This window comes from Ochlerotatus camptorhynchus, unplaced genomic scaffold (assembly GCF_037179485.1).
Source record: "Ochlerotatus camptorhynchus isolate MF236.1 unplaced genomic scaffold, CSIRO-AGI_Acam_v1.1 ptg000343l, whole genome shotgun sequence".
NCBI classification, from domain to species: domain Eukaryota; kingdom Metazoa; phylum Arthropoda; class Insecta; order Diptera; family Culicidae; genus Ochlerotatus; species Ochlerotatus camptorhynchus.
This window is the reverse complement of record NW_027040831.1, coordinates 1,040,518-1,060,388: the sequence shown is the minus strand read 5'-3', so window position 1 is coordinate 1,060,388 and position 19,871 is coordinate 1,040,518. Positions and strand designations below refer to the sequence as shown.

The 19,871-nt window shown below is 42.5% G+C and overlaps 1 protein-coding gene across 3 annotated transcripts in view; it reads left to right on the top strand.

Moving 5' to 3' along the window:
* Tango2 (transport and golgi organization 2) overlaps positions 1-19,867 on the top strand; it is a 136,401-nt gene extending 116,534 nt beyond the window's left edge. For 2 of the 3 annotated variants that reach the window (XM_065231142.1, XM_065231140.1), the window contains exons 2-3: positions 16,164-16,851; positions 19,634-19,867. In XM_065231142.1, coding sequence (XP_065087214.1) covers positions 16,223-16,851; positions 19,634-19,850 — 846 coding nt within the window. In that variant the 5' untranslated portion in view covers positions 16,164-16,222 and the 3' untranslated portion in view covers positions 19,851-19,867. Of the gene's footprint in view, positions 1-15,855; positions 16,064-16,163; positions 16,852-19,633 lie in introns of those variants that run through there. The other variant, XM_065231141.1, reaches the window with a different exon arrangement.
* Positions 19,868-19,871: the final 4 nt, after the last annotated feature.

Here is a 19,871-nt window from a genome sequence, read left to right as displayed (position 1 = left end):
CTTGTCAGGGAAGGATACAAGTCGTACAAAGCTAGTAAACATCCAAACCGGCAGGCTTGGCTTTTACTCGCACGTGTACCTAGGAAGTGTATATGTTGACCAACACGCCGAGAAGAAAACACGATGCACGCGGAGAAAACTTTCGTTGCTCGCCGTGCACGAACGCTCTAACGGAGAGCAGGAGCATTCCCTATCGTGCACGAACGTAAAACGAAGATAGAGAGAGACACAGAGGAGAACAGTGTACGATCCTGGCAGTACGATTCGGGGTCTTAGATTTCCGAAATCATTTGTCGTAGTCAGTTCATAAAAGCGTATCCGTATGCTGTGGTTAGAACCCTCATTGCCCCTGGACGAAGATGTGGTTGCATGGTGAAACAAGAACCGAAAAATCGATCCTGAAATGGCTATGCTTGCAGAGACAGTGTTGCAGATGCCTCGCACGCAAGTGTCTGTCGAACGCGCTTTTAACAGCCTTGGTCAAATAATGACCAAACATCGAACTAAATTGGGATCGGCCACGTTTGAAAAGATACTATTTGGTAGAGCAAATGGTAATATTATTGATAATATTTACTTTAACTATAAGGTTAAGGTATGTTACTTCATTAACGAAATTTTCAGTCGGAAACAGATTTGTCTCTTACAACTGGTTCTTAATGTTTTGTATTTTCAGACAGTAGAAGCTATACAAAACACTTTAAAAAATCAAGATTGTAGGATTTCAAGATTTTTAAAATACTCAAATTCTTTAGAAAGCAAACTTTAGTCATTTATCATGATTCTAAACATTGAACAAACTCCTTCTAAACTATGAATTTGCTCAATGGAGGTTTACGTGAATCCGCACTGAGACCATAATACAGAAATTATACAGATTTTTGGTTAGTCAGATAGAGATTAAAAATATTTTTTGCGATGAAAATACAGATTTAAATCTCAAAAGATGAGGCAACTGGACAGTGCACAATGCACAGGGAATGCGCCAGCTGTTATGAGGTAAGGAAAATGCGCAACGCAATCGCTTCAGCGGGCGTGCTCTTGCTCTGGTAAAAAAGCCGAGTGTAGCCAAGTGTAAAACTTCGGAATTTCTCATTTGCCGAAGTGTATGCGATGTATTGCACTCTCGCACTCACGTACAATCGGTGCGCTTAAACCTCTGGTTCTGGTGTAGAGTAAGCCGACCTACGCTGCGCGCACCATTTTGTTGGATGCGGTGCACGTAGCAGATACACTTTTCTCTTGACTCACACCGAGAAGAGAACCAAGCCTGCAAACCGGCACATAAAGCAGAATTCCGTGGCCAAAAAGCGTGCAAGGGTCTTGTAGGCCATTTTTTTTAACTCTTTATTTGTTCCAAATTCAAAATAAATTACATTTCATTTTTAACCTAGGTGCTCCAGTTACCACAGTAACTTACCAGCCTTAATTGTTATGATATATATCTAAGTGTTTTTACATTGTTCCTGTCTTGGCAATTCAGTATTTTAAACAGGTTTTTTTTTAAACCTGCATGTCAGTATAACAATTGATAGCTTAAAACTAAAAAAACTAAAACTAAATCTTATCTAAGTATAAAGGGAATTAATCGTTGCAATTGAGGATTGCAACGATTTTTGCCTGAAATTATTAATTATTTTGTTGGACATTTGTTCTAAAGTCTCAACATTCGAAATTCTATGTACCTCGGTAGTACTGTACCAGGGAGGCAACTTCAAAATCATCTTCAGAATTTTGTTCTGAATCCTTTGAAGTGCTTTTTTCCTGGTAGTGCAACAACTAGACCATATTGGCACAGCGTAAAGCATGGCCGGTCTAAAAACTTGTTTAAATATTAGAAGTTTATTCGTCAGGCAAAGTTTGGATTTCCTGTTTATAAGAGGATACAAACATTTTATATATTTGTTACATTTGGCTTGAATGCCCTCAATGTGATCTTTAAAAGTTAATTTTTGGTCAAGTATTAATCCAAGATATTTCACTTGGTTTGACCAGGAAATTGGAACTCCGTTCATAGTGACTATGTGACTACTACTAGGTTTCAAAAAGGAAGCCCTGGGCTTATGTGGAAATATTATAAGTTGAGTTTTGGAAGCGTTGGGAGAAATCTTCCATTTTTGTAAATAAGAAGAGAAAATATCTAAACTTTTCTGAAGTCTGCTGCAAATAACACGAAGACTTCTTCCTTTAGCGGAAATGCCTGTGTCATCAGCGAACAATTACTTGTGGCAACCCTGAGGCAAATCAGGGAGGTCCGAAGTGAAAATGTTATACAATATAGGCCCAAGAATGCTACCCTGAGGAACTCCTGCTCTAACAGGTAGTCGATTAGATTTGGAATTTTGATAATTTATCTGCAGAGTTTTGTCAGTTAAATAATTTTGAATTAATTTCATAATATAAGCTTGAGCTTGAGCTTGAGCTTGAGCTTGAGCTTGATTGACCGCCCACGGTTGCTACTCTGTTATTGCCAGATCAGCTGTAATTACACAGAGAACCAATAGACGATGCTTGGGACTAGTAATCATCCTCAATGTGTAAAAACTGGTGATCTTAAATTAGGCAATACCAGCGCCGGCCGCGCCCCAACACAGGTCAAGAAAGGAATGGGAAGGATTGTGTTGACATGACACTCGCTTTGATGGAAGCCGAGAACACCTCTGCACTTCCACGAGGAATCACTGGGATATTGGATAAGAGGGTTGGGTTTGCAGCAGGGTTCGTTTTGGTAAACGATAAGCTGAATTGATGTCCTAACGATCATATAACGCGAAGGAGCTTGGGACTAAACCCACGGTCTTCTGCTCAGTAAGCAAAAACGTTTGCCACTAGGCAGACGAGCACCTTTTTAATCACCGAGTTGCTATTATTACCATGTAGTCATATTAACAAATAAAACGATTGACGAATCTTGAATGTGGATGGGCCTGAGATAAGACTCATGATGTTCTGCTCAGTAAGCAAAAACGGTTGCTCTAAGGCCACCGAGCCCCTCATATCACATAATACCGTTGCTCAAATTTTTGTATCCATTCAAACCCGGAACCAACGACAACAACGAGTTTCGCGCAAAATACACGATACACAAGCGATTTTACCATAAATCTCTTTGATATGTAAGGACCTGGGACCGCGTTGTTCTGCTCAGTAAGCAGGCCACTGTAACCGACGATCTTTCAAATCCGAACTTAGGCCTTCATTAAGTTCCACTTTCACGCGACGTTCAATGTTTCAATTAGCTCTTTACGTATTGTTCAGGCTATAAATAGGCCCTTTTCAAAAGTTACGCGAGAAATACGCACAATCGTCGCCTACCTCGCAAAACTGGTTCCAAACGACAACAAAGGCATAAGCGACGATGGATTGTTGAACTTTGCTGGCTGGTGTAGTGCTGCTGAAAAAAGATAAGTCTATTATTTTGGTTAGTGATCGTTTGGATTTGGGTCACCCCACGTTGTGTTTAGGTTAGTTTAAATAAGTAATACTATTTAGTCATATTAATCACCACAGCTCATTATCTTCAGCGTTATCGGTTTTCGTTTCTGGATCTTTAGTTGCCTCTGCGATATACTTACTTGCGGTATACTATTTTGGAAGTGTATATGAGCGTGTACCATGTACGGTAGCTCATCTCTCATCGTGATGGTGGGACATAGTAGACAAATCAGAGAGAAAACAAGGAGGTATTAGTATTAGTTATATGTAAACAAACAAAACAAAAGAAGAGAAGAGGAAAGAAGAGCAGACAAATAAAAAAGGGATGAAGTAGATAACAAATAAAAGAAACGTAGGCAGATTATTAGAAAAGGCATTATCCGAGACTCGGCAATCAAATGTCACTCCCGTCGAGATCTCAGCGAAACCCCCACCCCGCCGAGACCCGCACAGCCGAGCTCGGTAGAAAAAACTAAGTGTGTAGATAGATTAGTAGGAAAATAAATAAAACTACTTTATGACTCAAAGTGCAATGAATGAGCGTTAGTTTCGGGATCATTTCAGTGTTAGAGTTATGTTAGTTTTGATCCGTAATCAGCCATGCTGACCCCTCCAACATTAGTTGCAGGCAGTGGTTATTAGATAATGCGGCACTGTAACTACTACTATTTCAGAGGTATGATTCGTCAAGTTTATACAACTCAATGTTTCAATTGAGCCAAACTATCTATCTTACAATTACAAAAGCAAACCTAAACTTACAATTATAAGCAAATGCAAAATGAAACTTGACAAATCATCGTCAATCCCCTTATTACAGGGCAGGGCCTGACGATTTGAATCTAATTTAATTTTGATCAGTGAACGGGCACCCTATGGTACATTTTCTCACCATGAACCTATCATTTCCAGCCTATCTGAACTATTTAATAAATGGAAGCCATAACATGGGTTACGCTCCCCCTAAGCGGGCCCTCCGCATCCTGTCTCTGTCTTATCTCAAATACAAAATGCCAATGGTATGAATGTATCTATATATATATTAGTCAGGCTTCAGAATCGTCGTATTTTACCCATTGAGTGTTGATTAGTCACAATTAAACATTGTGACAGAAGTTGAGGTTACTAGTGTATTAAATAATCTAGGTCCTATTTAGGATTATATCTGAAAAATCCAAATCTGGCCAACGCCCACCCTAAACCTAAACCTGTTCTAATCCACCTGAAATGACTAACGAATGGAAGACTGACTACCCAGCCATGCAATAGTCTCATTCCGTGCCTTATGGCAACTTGATGATTCTATTGCGCTCATCTTTTGGCACCACCCAGGGGAGACTTGGTCCTGTACCCAATGCTTAACTTATCTCCATTCCACTCAGCTACTCGCAATTTCTTGTGATATAGTGGGTGGAATATTATTATATGAGACAATTCAATGCAGACGTTTTTCCAAATTTGTCAGATCGACAGGTAATCGGTGAGTTACCACGATAGTTGCTATTCAACAACTCGACAACGTCCCATCGTCAACGCCTTCTATGAGAATTTCCCATTGCAGACGCCAACGAAATGACGTCATTGAGCTATCGATCAACTACCCTGGTTATCGCCTGGTACCTTATAGCACGATGCTAGGAGGCGAACCGGAAGAATCGATGAGCTACCTCTCCCCCTTTGAATTAATTTCATAATATAAAGTGGAAAATTAAACTTTTTCAATTTAGCAATCAAACCTTCATGCCAAACACTGTCGAATGCTTTTTCTATGTCTAGAAGAGCAACTCCAGTTGAGTGGCCTTCAGATTTGTTTGAACGAATTAAATTGGTAACTCTCAAGAGTTGATGAGTAGTTGAATGCCCATGGCGAAATCCAAACTGCTCATCTGCAAAAATTGAGTTCGTATTGATGTGAAGCATCATTCTATTCAAAATTATCTTTCCAAAAAGTTTACTTATTGAAGAAAGCAAACTTATTGGACGGTAGCTAGAGGCTTCAGCTGGATTTTTATCCGGCTTCAAAATTGGAACAACTTTTGCATTTTTCCATTTATCAGGAAAGTATGCCAAATGGAAACATCTGTTAAATAATTTTACCAAGAAAGACAAGGTAATCTCTGGGAGTTTTTAGATGAGGATATAGAAAATTCCATCATCACCTGGAGCTTTCATATTTTGAAACTTTTTAGTTATAGACCTTACTTCGTCCAAATCAGTCCCCCAGGAATCATCAAAAATATTTTCCCGAGAGATAATATTCAGAAAATCCCGAGCAACCTGATTCTCAATAGGACTAGTAAGACCCAAACTGAAATTATGGGAACTCTCGAATTGCTTAGCAAGTTTCTGAGCTTTTTCCAAATTTGTGATCAAAATTTTACCACCTTCTTTAAGCGCTGGAATTGGCTTTTGAGGTTTTTTTCAAAATTTTTGTGAGTTTCCAAAAGGGTTTGGAACTTGGGTCTAATTTAGAAACATTATTTTCAAAAGTTTTGTTCCTCAGGGCAGATAATCGTTTTTTAATTTGTTTTTGCAAATCCCGCCAGATAACTTTCATGGCAGGATCGCGTGTTCTTTGATATTGTCTCCTACAAACATTTTTAAGACGGATCAAGAGCTGAAGATCGTCGTCTATTATAATTGAATAGAATTAAACCTCGCATTTTGGTACTGAGGCAGCTCTTGCTGCAACTATAGAAGTAGTCAGAGATTCAAGAGCATAATTAATTTCATCTTTGGTTTGCAAAGGAATGTTTGGATCGAAGTTATATTCCATAAATGTTCGATATTGCTCCCAATCAGCTCTATGGTAATTGAAAGTAGAGCTGTTGGGATTACAAATTATTTCTTGGGATATTTCAAAAGTTACTGGAAGGTGATCAGAACCGAAGTCAGCATGGGTAACCAATTGGCTACAAAGTTGACATGAATCAGTTAAGACCAAATCAATAGTTGAGGGATTTCTTTCAGAAGAAAAGCATGTTGGACTGTTTGGATATTGAATAGTGTAATAACCTGCAGAACAATCATCAAACAGAATATTACCATTGGAATTGCTTTGAGCATTATTCCATGAGCGGTGTTTTGCATTAAAATCACCAATAATGAAGAATTTAGACCTATGACGGGTAAGTTTCTGAAGGTCACCCTTGAGAAAATTCTTTTGCTGGCCTACGCATTGGAATGGCAAATAGGCAGCTATAATCGTAAGTTGTCCAAATTTTGTTTCAACAGAAAATCCCAAAGTTTCAAAAACTTTGGTTTCAAATGAAGAAAGAATTTTATGTTTGATTCGTCTATGAATAATGATGGCAACGCCACCACAGGGTCCATCAAGACGATCATTTCTATAAATTAAATAATTTGAGTCCTTCTTAACCTTATGGTCAGGTTTAAGGAACGTTTCAGTTATAACGGCAATATGCACGTTATGAACTCTCAAAAAGTTAAATAGCTCGTCTTCATTATCTTTAAGAGATCGAGCATTCCAATTGAAAACATTTAATGCTTTAAAATCCATTGCTGAATTTTAAAGTCATGACAATATTGTTTGCAAATTTTACTCCAGTTTGAATAGCATCAAACGTGGAATTAGATTTAAGCATATCAGAAATCATATCAATTAATGATTTCTGTAAAAATTCCATTTTAGGGGCAGTAATGCTTCCTAAGTCAAAATTGTCAAAATTTCCGCAGCATAGGTAGCTCCAATAACTCGCTGAACATTGTTAGCAGCGAGGGGAGTAGGTATAGATGAAAAATTTGAAGCAAGGGTGATATTTGTACCTATGGGTACGAATGTAGAATTTGTTCTACGCTGACCGTTGTTAACAGCAGAGGAATTTGTACCTAGTTGGAAACATGGAGCGTTTCCTACCTGTCGCTTAGAACGAGATTGTAGGATCGCTTTGCGAGTCTTACATTCCCAAAAATTGGATTTGTGGTTTTCACCACAATTTAAACATTTAAATTTCTTAGGATCTTCCTTCACAGGACAGTCGTCCTTTGTGTGAGAGGAACCACCACAATTCATGCATTTAGCTGGCATGTAGCAATTTTTAGTTCCGTGACCCCATCCCTGGCACTTCCGGCACTGGGTGAGGTTTTGGAAATTTCCTCCAGTCTTCCTGAAGTGTTCCCACTTCACTCGGACATGGAGCATAAGGCTAGCTTTTTCTAAGGCCTTAAGGTTGTTTAGTTCACTAGACTTGAAGTGAACTAAATAAAAATCATTAGAAATCCCGTTGCGCGAATCGCCAGGACGGGATTTCATTTTCATTTTGATTACTTGAAGTGGCACAACTCCAAGTAATTTTGCCAGTTCATCTTTGATCTGATCCAGAGATTCACCACTGGGCAGTCCTTTCATGACAACCTTGAACACACGTTCAGTTTTGGTGTCGTAAGTAAAAAAATTGTGCTGCTTCTCAGTAAGATACTTGAGAAGACATTTAAATCCGTCTAAGGTTTCAGCCAATACACGGCATTCACCCCGACGTCCAATTTGAAGTGAAAACTTAACTTTCACGAAGTTCAAAAGTTCCTTGCGAAGAGTATGGAAATCGGAAGTGGTTATCACAATAGGGGGAATCTTTTCCTTCTTGGCATTAAGCCGGGAAAGTTTACTAGAATTTTTCTCGGATGATGGATCATTCTCATCATCCGTGAGCAAATCAATTCGATTACTCAAATTAATTTCATCAGAAGGGGGATCAAGAGTTTGTCCCTTTCTTTTGCGTTTAGGCGCCATGGCGGCAGTAAATTTTTATCCAAATCGACTTCCAAACAGATTACTATAAGAATCTGAAGGATCTAAGAGGAATTTTCCAAATCGATATCCAAGAAGGGGTAGGGTCCAAACAAGGATCGAAGAGGAATAAGAGTTGAACAAGGTAGACATTTTTAGGTATATTGAGCACTGAAAAGTGCTGTTTAAATTTGTTGTAGCTTTAGGTAGTAGTAACACTTCCTTCAGCAAAAAGCAAATAGATCCGCACGGCAAGGGAGCACAGCACAATGCGGACTGATAGATCTACATACTTATTGCGCCAAGTACTCCACCTGGTTGCCATTGTAAGATTGTAAGATTATGTAAAAATGTGGAAAAAATTGAAAAAAAAAATCAAAGGGAACCCGAGAGGAAACCTCATAACGAACTTTTTCAAATGATGGGGTAAGCTATAAGTTAAGGAAAATAAATATAAATACTTGTACTAATTATTATATTGAGTTCCATGTGATTCGTACAATGCATTTCGGCGCATGTCAAAATCTGTCCACTTCTCGAGAGCCCCATCTGAAAGAGGCCATTGTGATCATTGCGTCTGAATATGTCCACCATTGATCTTATAGTGAAATTCTAATTTAATTTAGGTGTCACATGATAAGTTTTTGATATATCAATCTTTAACGAATTCCCCAGTGGAATATGGAATTCACAGTTTTGTTCATATCTTCGGAACCATAATCGAGCTATCTCTGTGAAAATTTAGTGAGTTACAGTCATATGAACTTACATACACACATACATACATAGAGTGGAGAAAAAGGGCCGAAAATGCCGAAAAGGCTCTGCTGGAGGCCAAGGAGAGCATAAGACTGGCTCAAGCACATGAGACTCCGAAGGGACCCACAAATCCACGTCCTGAAAAGAGAGATAGGGACACGCCAGGAGATGAGGAGGAGCCCAAAAAACGCAGGGACGACGAGGAAGGCATCAAGGAGATGGGAGAAAATGGTGCGTGGCGTAAAGTCGAGAACCAGAAGGAGAGGAAGAAAAAACAGAAGGAAGATGAAGTGAGGAAGAAGGAAGAGGAAGCGAGGAGGAAGGAAGAAGCAGCGAGGAAGAAGGAAGAGAAGAAGAAGGAAGACAGGAAGAATAAGGAGAAGCCTAGGCCTCGTAGGGAGAGAAGCAAGGGTGACGCTCTGGTTGTTGAGGCGAAGGACAAAACGTCCTACGCAGCACTCCTCCGGAAAGTGAGAGAGGATCCGGAGTTGAAACAACTAGGCGAGAATGTGGTGAAAACCAGGCGAACCCAGAAAGGCGAGATGCTATTCGAGCTGAAAAGGGACCCTACGGTTAAGAGCTCAGCTTTTAAGGAGCTCGTCGAAAAATCTCTTGGCGAGACGGCGAACGTAAGAGCCTTATCCCAGGAGTCAGTGGTCGAGTGCAGGGATCTGGACGAGATCACAACAGAAGACGAGTTGAAAAGTGCGCTGAAGGTGCAATGCAACCTGGGAGACGTACCGATGGCAATTCGGTTGAGAAAGGCGTATGGTGGCACGCAGACGGCGTCGATACGACTTTCTTCGGACGCAGCTAACGAGCTGCTGAAGACTGGCCGAATCAAGGTTGGGTGGTCAGTGTGCCCGTTGAAAGCTATTCCTCGGGTATCTAAGAAAATGGAGAGATGCTACAAATGCATGGGCTTCGGTCACCAGGCGAGACACTGCAAAGGCCCTGACAGATCTGATCTGTGCAGGAAATGCGGAGAGAAGGGGCACGTTGCAAAAGACTGTACAAAGCAACCGAGGTGCATGCTCTGCAAAAAGGAGGACGGAAATGGCCATGTGACGGGAAGTTTCAGGTGCCGTGAGTTCAAGAAGGCGATGGTGGGCCAGCAATAATGAAGGTAACCCAAATAAATCTCAATCATTGTAACACAGCACAGCAACTGTTGTGGCAGTCAACAACGGAAACAAAGTGCGACGTTGCAATCATTGCAGAGCCATACCGAGTCCCTCTCGATAATGGTAACTGGGTGGCGGATAGAGCAGGAATGGCGGCCATACAAGTCATGGGCAGGTATCCCATACAACAAGTGGTGGCAAGCTCATATGAAGGTTTCGTGATCGCCAAAATCAATGGAATCTTTGTATGTAGTTGCTACGCACCCCCGAGATGGACAATTGAGCAGTTCCACCAGATGCTAGATGGGCTCACCGAAGAGCTCATTGGACGGAGACCAGTCGTCATCGCAGGAGACTTCAATGCTTGGGCAGTGGATTGGGGGAGCAGATGTACCAACGCAAGAGGGTATAGCCTGCTGGAAGCTCTGGCAAAGTTGAACGTCAGTCTGGCCAACGAAGGAACCATCAGCACCTTCCGCAAAGATGGTAGGGAATCCATTATCGACGTTACTTTCTGCAGTACGTCGCTAATGGCAAATATGAACTGGACAGTGTGCGAGGAGTACACCCATAGTGACCATCAGGCGATCCGGTACAGTATCGGCGAACGAACACCGGTGGAAATGCGGAGGACGAAAGTAAGCGAGCGGAAGTGGAAGACGAAGGCATTCAATAAGGATCTCTTCATCGAAGCTCTAAGGGTAGACAACAGCGTCCCGGGCCTAAGCGCGAATGAGTTGACCGAATTATTAGCAAGGGCATGTGACACAACTATGCCGAGAAAACTGGAGCCAACGAACAGGCGGCGCCCAGCCTACTGGTGGAACGAGGAAATTAGCACCCTCCGTGCTACTTGTCTTCTAGCCAGAAGGCGTGCTCAGAGAGCAAGAACAGAAGCAGACAGAGAGGAGCGCAGGGTGGTGTTCCGAGAGGCCAGGGCTGCACTGAAACGAAAGATAAAGCTGAGCAAGTCAAATAGTTTCAAGGAGTTGTGCCGCGATGCCGATGCCAACCCCTGGGGCAACGCATACCGAGTTGCGATGGCGAAGATCAGAGGCCCAACGATGCCGGTTGAAATGTGTCACAACAAGCTGAAAGTCATCGTGGAGGGACTTTTCCCACAGCATGACCCAACGAACTGGCCACCTACACCATATGGCGAGGTAGATGAAGACAACGTTGAACAAGTCTCCAACGAGGAACTCATAGCAGCAGCGAAAGGGTTGAAAGCGAATAAAGCTCCCGGCCCGGATGGAATTCCCAACGTGGCGTTGAAGGCGGCGATCCAGACGTTCCCGGACATGTTCAGGATGGTGCTGCAGAAATGTCTGGACGATGGTCAGTTCCCTGATAGGTGGAAGGTACAAAAGCTTGTGCTGTTGCCGAAGCCCGGAAAACCGCCGGGGGATCCTGCATCGTATAGGCCAATATGCTTGCTGGATACTGTAGGAAAGCTCTTAGAGAGGATCATCCTCAACAGGCTGACGAAATGCACGGAGAGTGAACACGGATTGTCGGAGAGACAGTTTGGATTCCGGAAAGGGAGATCGACGGTGGATGCAATTCGGACAGTGATTGACAGAGCCGAGAAAGCTTCCAAACAGAAGCGGAGAGGAAATCGATACTGCGCCGTGATTACGATCGATGTCAAGAATGCATTCAATAGCGCCAGCTGGGAGGCCATCGCCAAGGCGCTCCATAGAATGAGGGTTCCAGGCTACCTCTGCAGGATTCTAAGTAGTTATTTCCAGAACCGGGTCCTTGTCTACGTGACAGACACGGGGCAGAAATCGCTTAGAATCACGGCGGGGGTTCCCCAAGGCTCCATTCTAGGTCCCACGCTGTGGAACGGAATGTACAATGGCGTGCTGACGCTCAAGCTGCCCAAAGGAGTTGAGATCGTTGGCTTTGCGGACGATGTCGTCTTGACGGTAACCGGTGAGACGCTGGAAGAAGTGGAAATGTTGGCGGCTGAGGCGATAGATACGATTGGTAACTGGATGCAAGGAGCGAAGCTGCAGATAGCCCACCACAAAACAGAAGTGATGTTGGTCAGTAACTGCAAAGCAGTGCAGCGGGCAGAAATTACCGTTGGAGAGCACACCATTGCTTCGAAGCGCATGCTTAAGTATCTGGGAGTGATGATCGACGACCGGCTAAACTTTAATAGCCACATCGAATATGCTTGCGAGAAGGCGACGAAGGTCATCAACGCAATAGCCAGAATCATGCCGAACAATTCTGGTCCAAGCAGCAGCAAGAGACGTCTTCTGGCTAGTGTTTCCTCATCAATACTAAGGTACGGAGGTCCAGCCTGGATTGAAGCGCTGAAAACGAAGCAGAACCAAAGGAAATTGAGCAGTACGTTCCGGCTCATGGCCATGCGAGTCGTGAGTGCGTACAGAACCATTTCGTTGGAGGCAGTATGCGTTATCGCCGGTATGATCCCAATCGGCATCACCTTGGCGGAGGACTACGAGTGCTATATGACGAGAGAAACCAGAGGAGTACGAAAAATGGTGAGAACGGAGTCGATGGCTAAGTGGCAGCAGGAGTGGGATGCAGCAGAGAACGGTAGATGGACACACAGGCTAATACCGACTCTTTCGACCTGGGTGAACAGGAAGCATGGAGAAGTCAACTTCCACTTGACGCAGTTCCTGTCTGGTCATGGCTGCTTCAGGAAGTACCTGCATCGGTTCGGACACACAACGTCACCCTTCTGTCCGGAGTGTGGGAATGTGGAAGAATCACCAGAGCACGTGGTCTTCGAATGTCCTAGATTTGATGATGTGCGAGAGGATATGCTCGCCCTTAGCACGGAGAATGTCGTCGAAGAAATGTGTCGAGAGGAGGGCACCTTTAACGCCGTCAGCAGAGCAGTAACGCAGATCATGTCAGCGCTGCAGCGAAAATGGCGGGAAGACCAACTAGAAAGTAGTAATGTGCTCACACAAGTGCGAACTGAAAGCCGAAGCCGGGAGAACTCTCCGTCAGAGTAGGCTGTATCCACCACCAGGGATAACCGAGTAGAACGTGACGCTGGGAGATAAATGGCTCACAAATTGGAGAGACGATCAGCGAACTGGAAGCGCCAATTAGCTGAGGTAAAGTGAGGTGCGTAATGCACGGCCCCCTCCGAAGTAATACGACAAGTGGTTCCGGGGGAAAAGGGCAAGGCGTCTAAGGAGGTTTTAGTGCGGTAAGAATCCCACACACCGTGTCACCGCGACTGTGCGCCCAGTCGTCAAGCGGTGGCACGATGGCCTTTTTGAAGGTTTCCTCCTTGCCAAAAAAAAAAAAAAAAAAAAAAAAAAAACACACATACATACATACATACATACATACATACATACATACATACATATATATATATACATACAGAAACATTTTCCGATCCCGTTGAGATGAGTCTATTGCAATATGCCATGCAATATGTCTCTCCGGGTCTTGGAACGAAATTGTGTTTTTCAAATGATATTATAGCCTTTCGGTACAACTTGGTTTACGAGAAACGCAAAAAGGTTGGTATCAGCTTGATATATCTTATTTTAAAACTGTATTTATAAAATCGTTACAACAGTGTTAGTGTTTAGCGCCAATTTATCATACCTGGCTTCGTTGTACAGTACTCTCCATTTTTCGATGATCTTTATTTCGATTTCCTTCCTATCTGATTCAGTGCTGCAAAATCTCAACAATACACGATGATATTGACTATTTTACTTTGGTCACTAATTTGAGCCAACAGTCACAGTCAAGGCAAACGATGTCAATTGTCAATGACAATGCTGTCAGTAACGAAGATGTGTAGATTTTTTTTATTATCTAAATTTGTAACGAAATAAGGTGACTTGAGCAACACAATTACAAATCAGACTCAGAATGCACGAAATTACACTTTTTGTTAGTAGGTGAATCTTTGTCATTGACGAAAAAAATAATGATATTTTGCCAGTTTTTTTTTTGAGAATCAAGTCCGTCAGTGACTATGTGATGAATAATTTTGTTAATATCGCGCGAAAGTCTGTCAATGACAATGTCAAATCTCAGCACTGATCCTGACTCATCAACACTTTTTGAGCATGGAGTGTTTAGAATCGTATTAATAAGCTTATAAATTGCTCTTTTGATTGTCGATTTCTCCATATTCAGGTGGTGAAAAGTTGAATCTCTCACTAAGATGTGCTCTTTCCCCCGCTGTTGGCGTGCAAAAGGACCAGTACTACGTAACTAACGGATTTCCACACTACATGGCATATACAATCGACTCAAATTTAAGTTTAAATTACTCAAACTCTAGAAAACGTGGTTTACTTTGAGACTAAGTAAAATTTCCGAGCCTCATAAATCTTTTCGAATATGAAAAAAATCGACGAAAAATCTACTCATTCTTGAAGTATACAGTCAAAGAATAAATCATATATCCAATGCGCTTTCATGTGATATCATAATTGGGAATTGCTCCACAAAATCACATGAACCCAAGGGGTAAGTCACTCAGCACTTTGTGCCGAAATTAGATTCGGCACAGCTTGGGCACATCCATCGGCAAACGTTTGCTACAATCTCGTAGGCATTGGATTGTTGTAAATAAAATGGGAGCACTGCTGGACAACTGTCATTGAAGTTGTTCAAAACAAGTGCTGTTTGACTGTATATTCAGGAACATCCTCTAATTAAATATATATGAGGAGCTCAGACCAGCAGTTCACTTATAGATTTAAATTCGAAATGAAGGTTCTAGAGTGGACTCAAGAGAAAGGAGTGGTTAATCAGACCTAATTAATTCCCTTAATTCCTTGCTTGATTCAAGTGATGCTGCAACTAACACAAAACAAACTACAAAAGCCTATTCATCATCCTCTATAGTCGGTCTCTAACGATGTTCACTACTGGTTCCAACTCTTTCCGGCCGCTAATAGACCGTTGCTTTTCACATCACTAAAGGCTAGGGTTTTGGTCTGCATTTGAGGGCATTATCTCGGGCATTATAAAACCCTAAAACACAGGACTTTTATTATCCTATGAACACAAAACACCAACATTTCGCACACCCGCCACTTCCCGCGGCATCCTCAATCCGATTTATCCTTTCGATTTCAAACCAAAACATTCAAGGTGTCAGAAATACCGAAATACCGGGTTGCCGGGATGGGTATTTTACAAACAATCGCAGCTTGCTCTATGACCGGCACAATCGGCAAACTTGCGGCACACTGACAAAAAATATGACTCAAGATAGATGTGTAGGTGTGTGCTAATAGTTTGACAAAATGTAATGCATCTAATCTAATCTAATATCATTTGATTCCGGAAAATAGTACTTCCGGGAGCAATTTGTCCGAGAAATGGTCTACCGCTAAATAGATTTCTGATCAATGGGTTTCCGGCTAATGTCGTAGAATCAACAAAGGCCGAGATTTGCAATGTTGTTCATGATTTCTGGATAATTTCTGAGCTCCACGGAATGTTGTGGAGTTGCAGAATTTCAGTGAAGAGCACAGAGCATGAAATAATCTTATATGTGATTTACTCGTTAACTTTTTCGTATCACCCTAACAATCATCATGCAGTCAACAACAGAACCAACCCCGATGGATGGTCGGTGTAAGAGCTCTCAACAAGTGCATAAATATTTCAACTTTAATCTGTTTGGTATCATCAACGCGCTTTATCAGTGTGCCACCAGATGAGCGAATCGTGCCATGTAATGAAAGCCAACCCTCCTCACTCACTCTTCGTTACAGTGAGAGCGCGTGGTGTGGCACATAAACCGTAGCAAACGAACCAAAAACAAAAAAATCATTGAACAAACATAGGAATTAGATATAACCATACAGTCGGTTGCCGTGTGTCTGAAAACAAGCCTCAAGCACAAATCCGTTGCAGGTAACCAGCCAAAAGAGTTTTAGAAAGTGTTCAGCCGTCTACCTGGGCAGCTCATAGTTGCGACCATCAGCTGCTGTGTGTAGTGTGACCTTTGTAACGCTTTGCGGTAAATTTGTGATTCATACACGATCCGAAATATATAATCATCACGCTTATCACCCCCAAATTGAGTTCGATTTGTTTTCGTTATTTTTTTTCACTTTCAGCCTTCGTCAGTTGAATCGATATTTCACAGCTCAGTTGCAGTAAACGCCTCGTAGCAATTATGTGCATCCTCTTCATCTACGTGAACAACAACGGAGAACCGGTTCCGGGGGAATACAAACTGGTGCTAGCATCGAACCGGGATGAGTACTACACCCGGCCAGCTAAACCGGCAGCCCCCTGGGAGGAGAGTCCATTTGTGATTGGCGGACGGGATATGGAACCGGGTCGGGAGGGCGGTACCTGGTTGGCGATCAGTGGCCAGGATGGAATGGTCAAAATTGGAGCTCTGTTGAATGTCACCGGTGAGAATAAGGCAAACGTAACCCTCGGCAGGGGTCCCATAGTGGCCAACTACCTGGTGGGATCGCAATCCAATGACGAGTATTCAAAGCAGCTGCTGGCAAACGATAACTATGGTCCATTCAACCTGGTTTCGGTTCAAATTGATACCTCTGGCAGCGGCGGCGGGGATGTGTCGGTGTTGCACACCAGCAATGCTCCGTGTAAGATCGACCCGTGTGACCTGGAGGGGCCACTCGGGTTCGGTAACAGCACCCTGGAGGTGCCGCTGCAGAAGGTGAAGCACGGTCGGAAGCAGTTCGGTGACATCGTTGACAAGCGACTGAAGCTGGAATCGAAGGAGCTGCTGATTGAGGAGTTGATGGATTTGCTCAAGAGCAATGAGAAGTGAGTATTGTTCGTATGGTCGCATCATGGTGGCGCACGGTCATTTGAGTAGAACGTGGATGATCAGGCATTTTAATAGGTTTGAATTACAGTGCCCGTTCGATTTTGTGAACGAAACCAATCGTTCGAGAGAAGTCATTGTTTACAAAAGCTGTTACGCGTCAATTCCAGCTCTAGCTAGAATTGTTCCTAAATCTCGTTAACAGCTTATAAACCCGTTGTGCCCCATTTGTTTGCGCTTTTTCGGGACTCGCATTTTGATGATTTTGTAAAAAAAAAGCACTTAGCGCACAAAAACTTGTTGAGCAGCATCGATGAACAGCTGATAAACTTCATCGGGGTAGAAATAGCCTAGAGCCTCCTTTATCCCTTTATAGAATAAACGTTCTGACTGATGTCGTTTTCGTTTTTGCTACGCTACACCGGTGTAGTGTAAGCAGCAATAAGCGCGAGTCATTGACAGCTCATCATATTTTTTTTTGTAAACAAAGGTGCAACCGATAGCTACACCCTGAATTTCCGGAGTGATTCGAGATTTGGGCGTAATTACTTTTGTAAACAAACGCGCCAATCACTGATGTCTCGCGAACAAACTATTCCAAATGATTGTGTTGTTAGTTTTCTAGGCTGAGTTTTTAGTCGCGATAAATCGGTGATTAAAGTGTTTGTTTACAAAAGCAATTACGCCCAAATCTCAAATCATTCCGGATTTGTTCAGTGTTGGGCGATGTAGCACCGGTGTAGTTACAACCTGGGACGGGAGTTGACAATGGGGTAGCGATTTAGGCTCTGAACCATTTGGCGATTTTTTTTAACTTTTGGTTAAAATTTGACAGATGGAAAGTTATCGATTAACCCTGCTATCCGAGCATGGTTATTTCTGACAGACAATAAGTTAAATTTTGACGACCATGGCTCGAAAACCGGTCGATCGACAGCACGGGATTTTCGAACATCAGAAATAACTTTCGAAATGTCACTTTTAACTACGAGTTAAATTTAACTCGGCAAATGGTTCACAGCCTTAGAGCCAATTTTCTGTCAAATCCGAGCCAGTGGCTGATTGGTCGATTTGACAGTAGCAATCGTAGAATAAACAGGACAGAGGGATCACAGTAATCTGACTGGCAGTGATGCCGGAATCAATGTTGACGTCAATGGTGTTGTTAATTATTTACATTTGCCAAAAATGAAAGTTGAAAAATTGAGTTCACTGCGTGTTTCAACCGATGGATATTGTTGTCAGTTTATGGTTGTTTTTATTGTGATGAGCAAAACTTATATCCAAGGAGCTAAACTGCGGTAGAAACTCCGAATCGAACCCAAAATTAAATATAAAAACATTCTGCAATCCTGGCATGATTACTCAACTCCGTCAAACACCACGCACAAATATACGAAGGGCCTTCATCAAAACCATTAAGGCTATGAACCATTTGCCGAGTTAACTTTAACTCGTGGTTAAAAGTGATATTTCGAAAGTTATTTTCTATGTTCGAAAATCCCTGTGCTGTCGTTCGACCGGTTTTCGAGAATAACTTAGCCAAGGTTGTCAAAATTTAACTTCTTGTCTGTCAGAAGTAACCACGGTCGGATAGCAGGGTTAATCGATAACTTTCCATCTGTCAAATTTTAACACACGGCGGATGAGAACGACCCAAATTTGAGTTTAGTTCACTCATAATCGCCAAAAGTGCAGGAACTCAGCGATGAGTAAATTTGCATCATGTTTTCCAAGGTTTTTCCAGGATTTTCCAGGGAAAACTTCCCGAATTTGAGAAAAGTAAAGATTGGATTCACTCAGTCTATTGGTACTACTCCGAGACTGAATAAAATTTTCGTCAATTTCCTCATTTTCCGGCAGATTTTTTAGGTTTTCCACAGGAGACAAATTTTACTCATCGCTGAGTTCCTGCACTTTTGGCGATTATGAGTGAACTAAACTCAATTTTAGGTCGTTCTCATTCGCCGTGCAAAAGTAAAATAATCCACCAAATGGTTCAGAGCCTAAGTAGAGTGAGAAGCTCGATTGTCAAGTCCCGTTCCGGGTTACACCGCAAAAACGAAAACGACATGAGCTACTGACGGAGTGCTCGGCTGTCAGTCACCTGCTTACTGCCCAATCATTCAGACTCTCACGAGGCAGTGAATGATGCGGCGGATGGCAGTTCATATTCATATGAAAATGACTCATTGAACCTGATGGTTTTGCGCACTGGTAAAAAATGGCGGCGAATTGAAAGAGTGCTTATACTTTCTGGGACACCCTATAGAATATTTATAACTAGAACTTGATTACCATAGGTACACACAATTTTTAAAGTTTCAATTAAATTCCCGGTTGATTTCGGTTCCCTGTTAATTCACGATATTCCCGGTTCAGTGGCCAACCAGGCATTTTAGCAAAACTGGTGGTAGAGGTAAGAGGGGCATAGTGAGCCTGAGCATCCTGCACTCCAATTAAAACAAATTAACTGGTACTAGGTTCAATATCACCATTGCAATGATTAATGACGAATTAATTTGTTTCGAACTCATAAGAAATCTAAAGCACAGGAAGCTCACAATGCTCCTCCTTCCCCTATATATATATATTTTCAAACGGGTTTGAATTTGATAAACCACACTCATCAGGACAGGATACTCGCCAACCCTCCTCCCCCCGTCAACCGTCCACGATGTTTGTAGGACTATTATTGCTATGCTCCAAGTTAAATAAAATCAAATTCCGAAAATATCAACTCTACAACCGCTAACCCAATCAACCTCGTTCCGCTTGCAGACACCTTCCAGACAAGGAACTGTCCCGTCGGGTGCCCGAGTTCACCGAAAAACTGGCCAGCATCAACGTGTACTTCCCGGAGTCGGGCTACGGGAGCCGTACCCGCACAATCATTCTAATCGATCACGAAAATCGAATGGACTTCATCGAGGAGACGATGGTTTCGGCCGATCCGGACGGCGAATGGAACCGAACCTGCCTTCAGCGGCAGTTCTAGTAGTGGCGGACTTTAGTCATC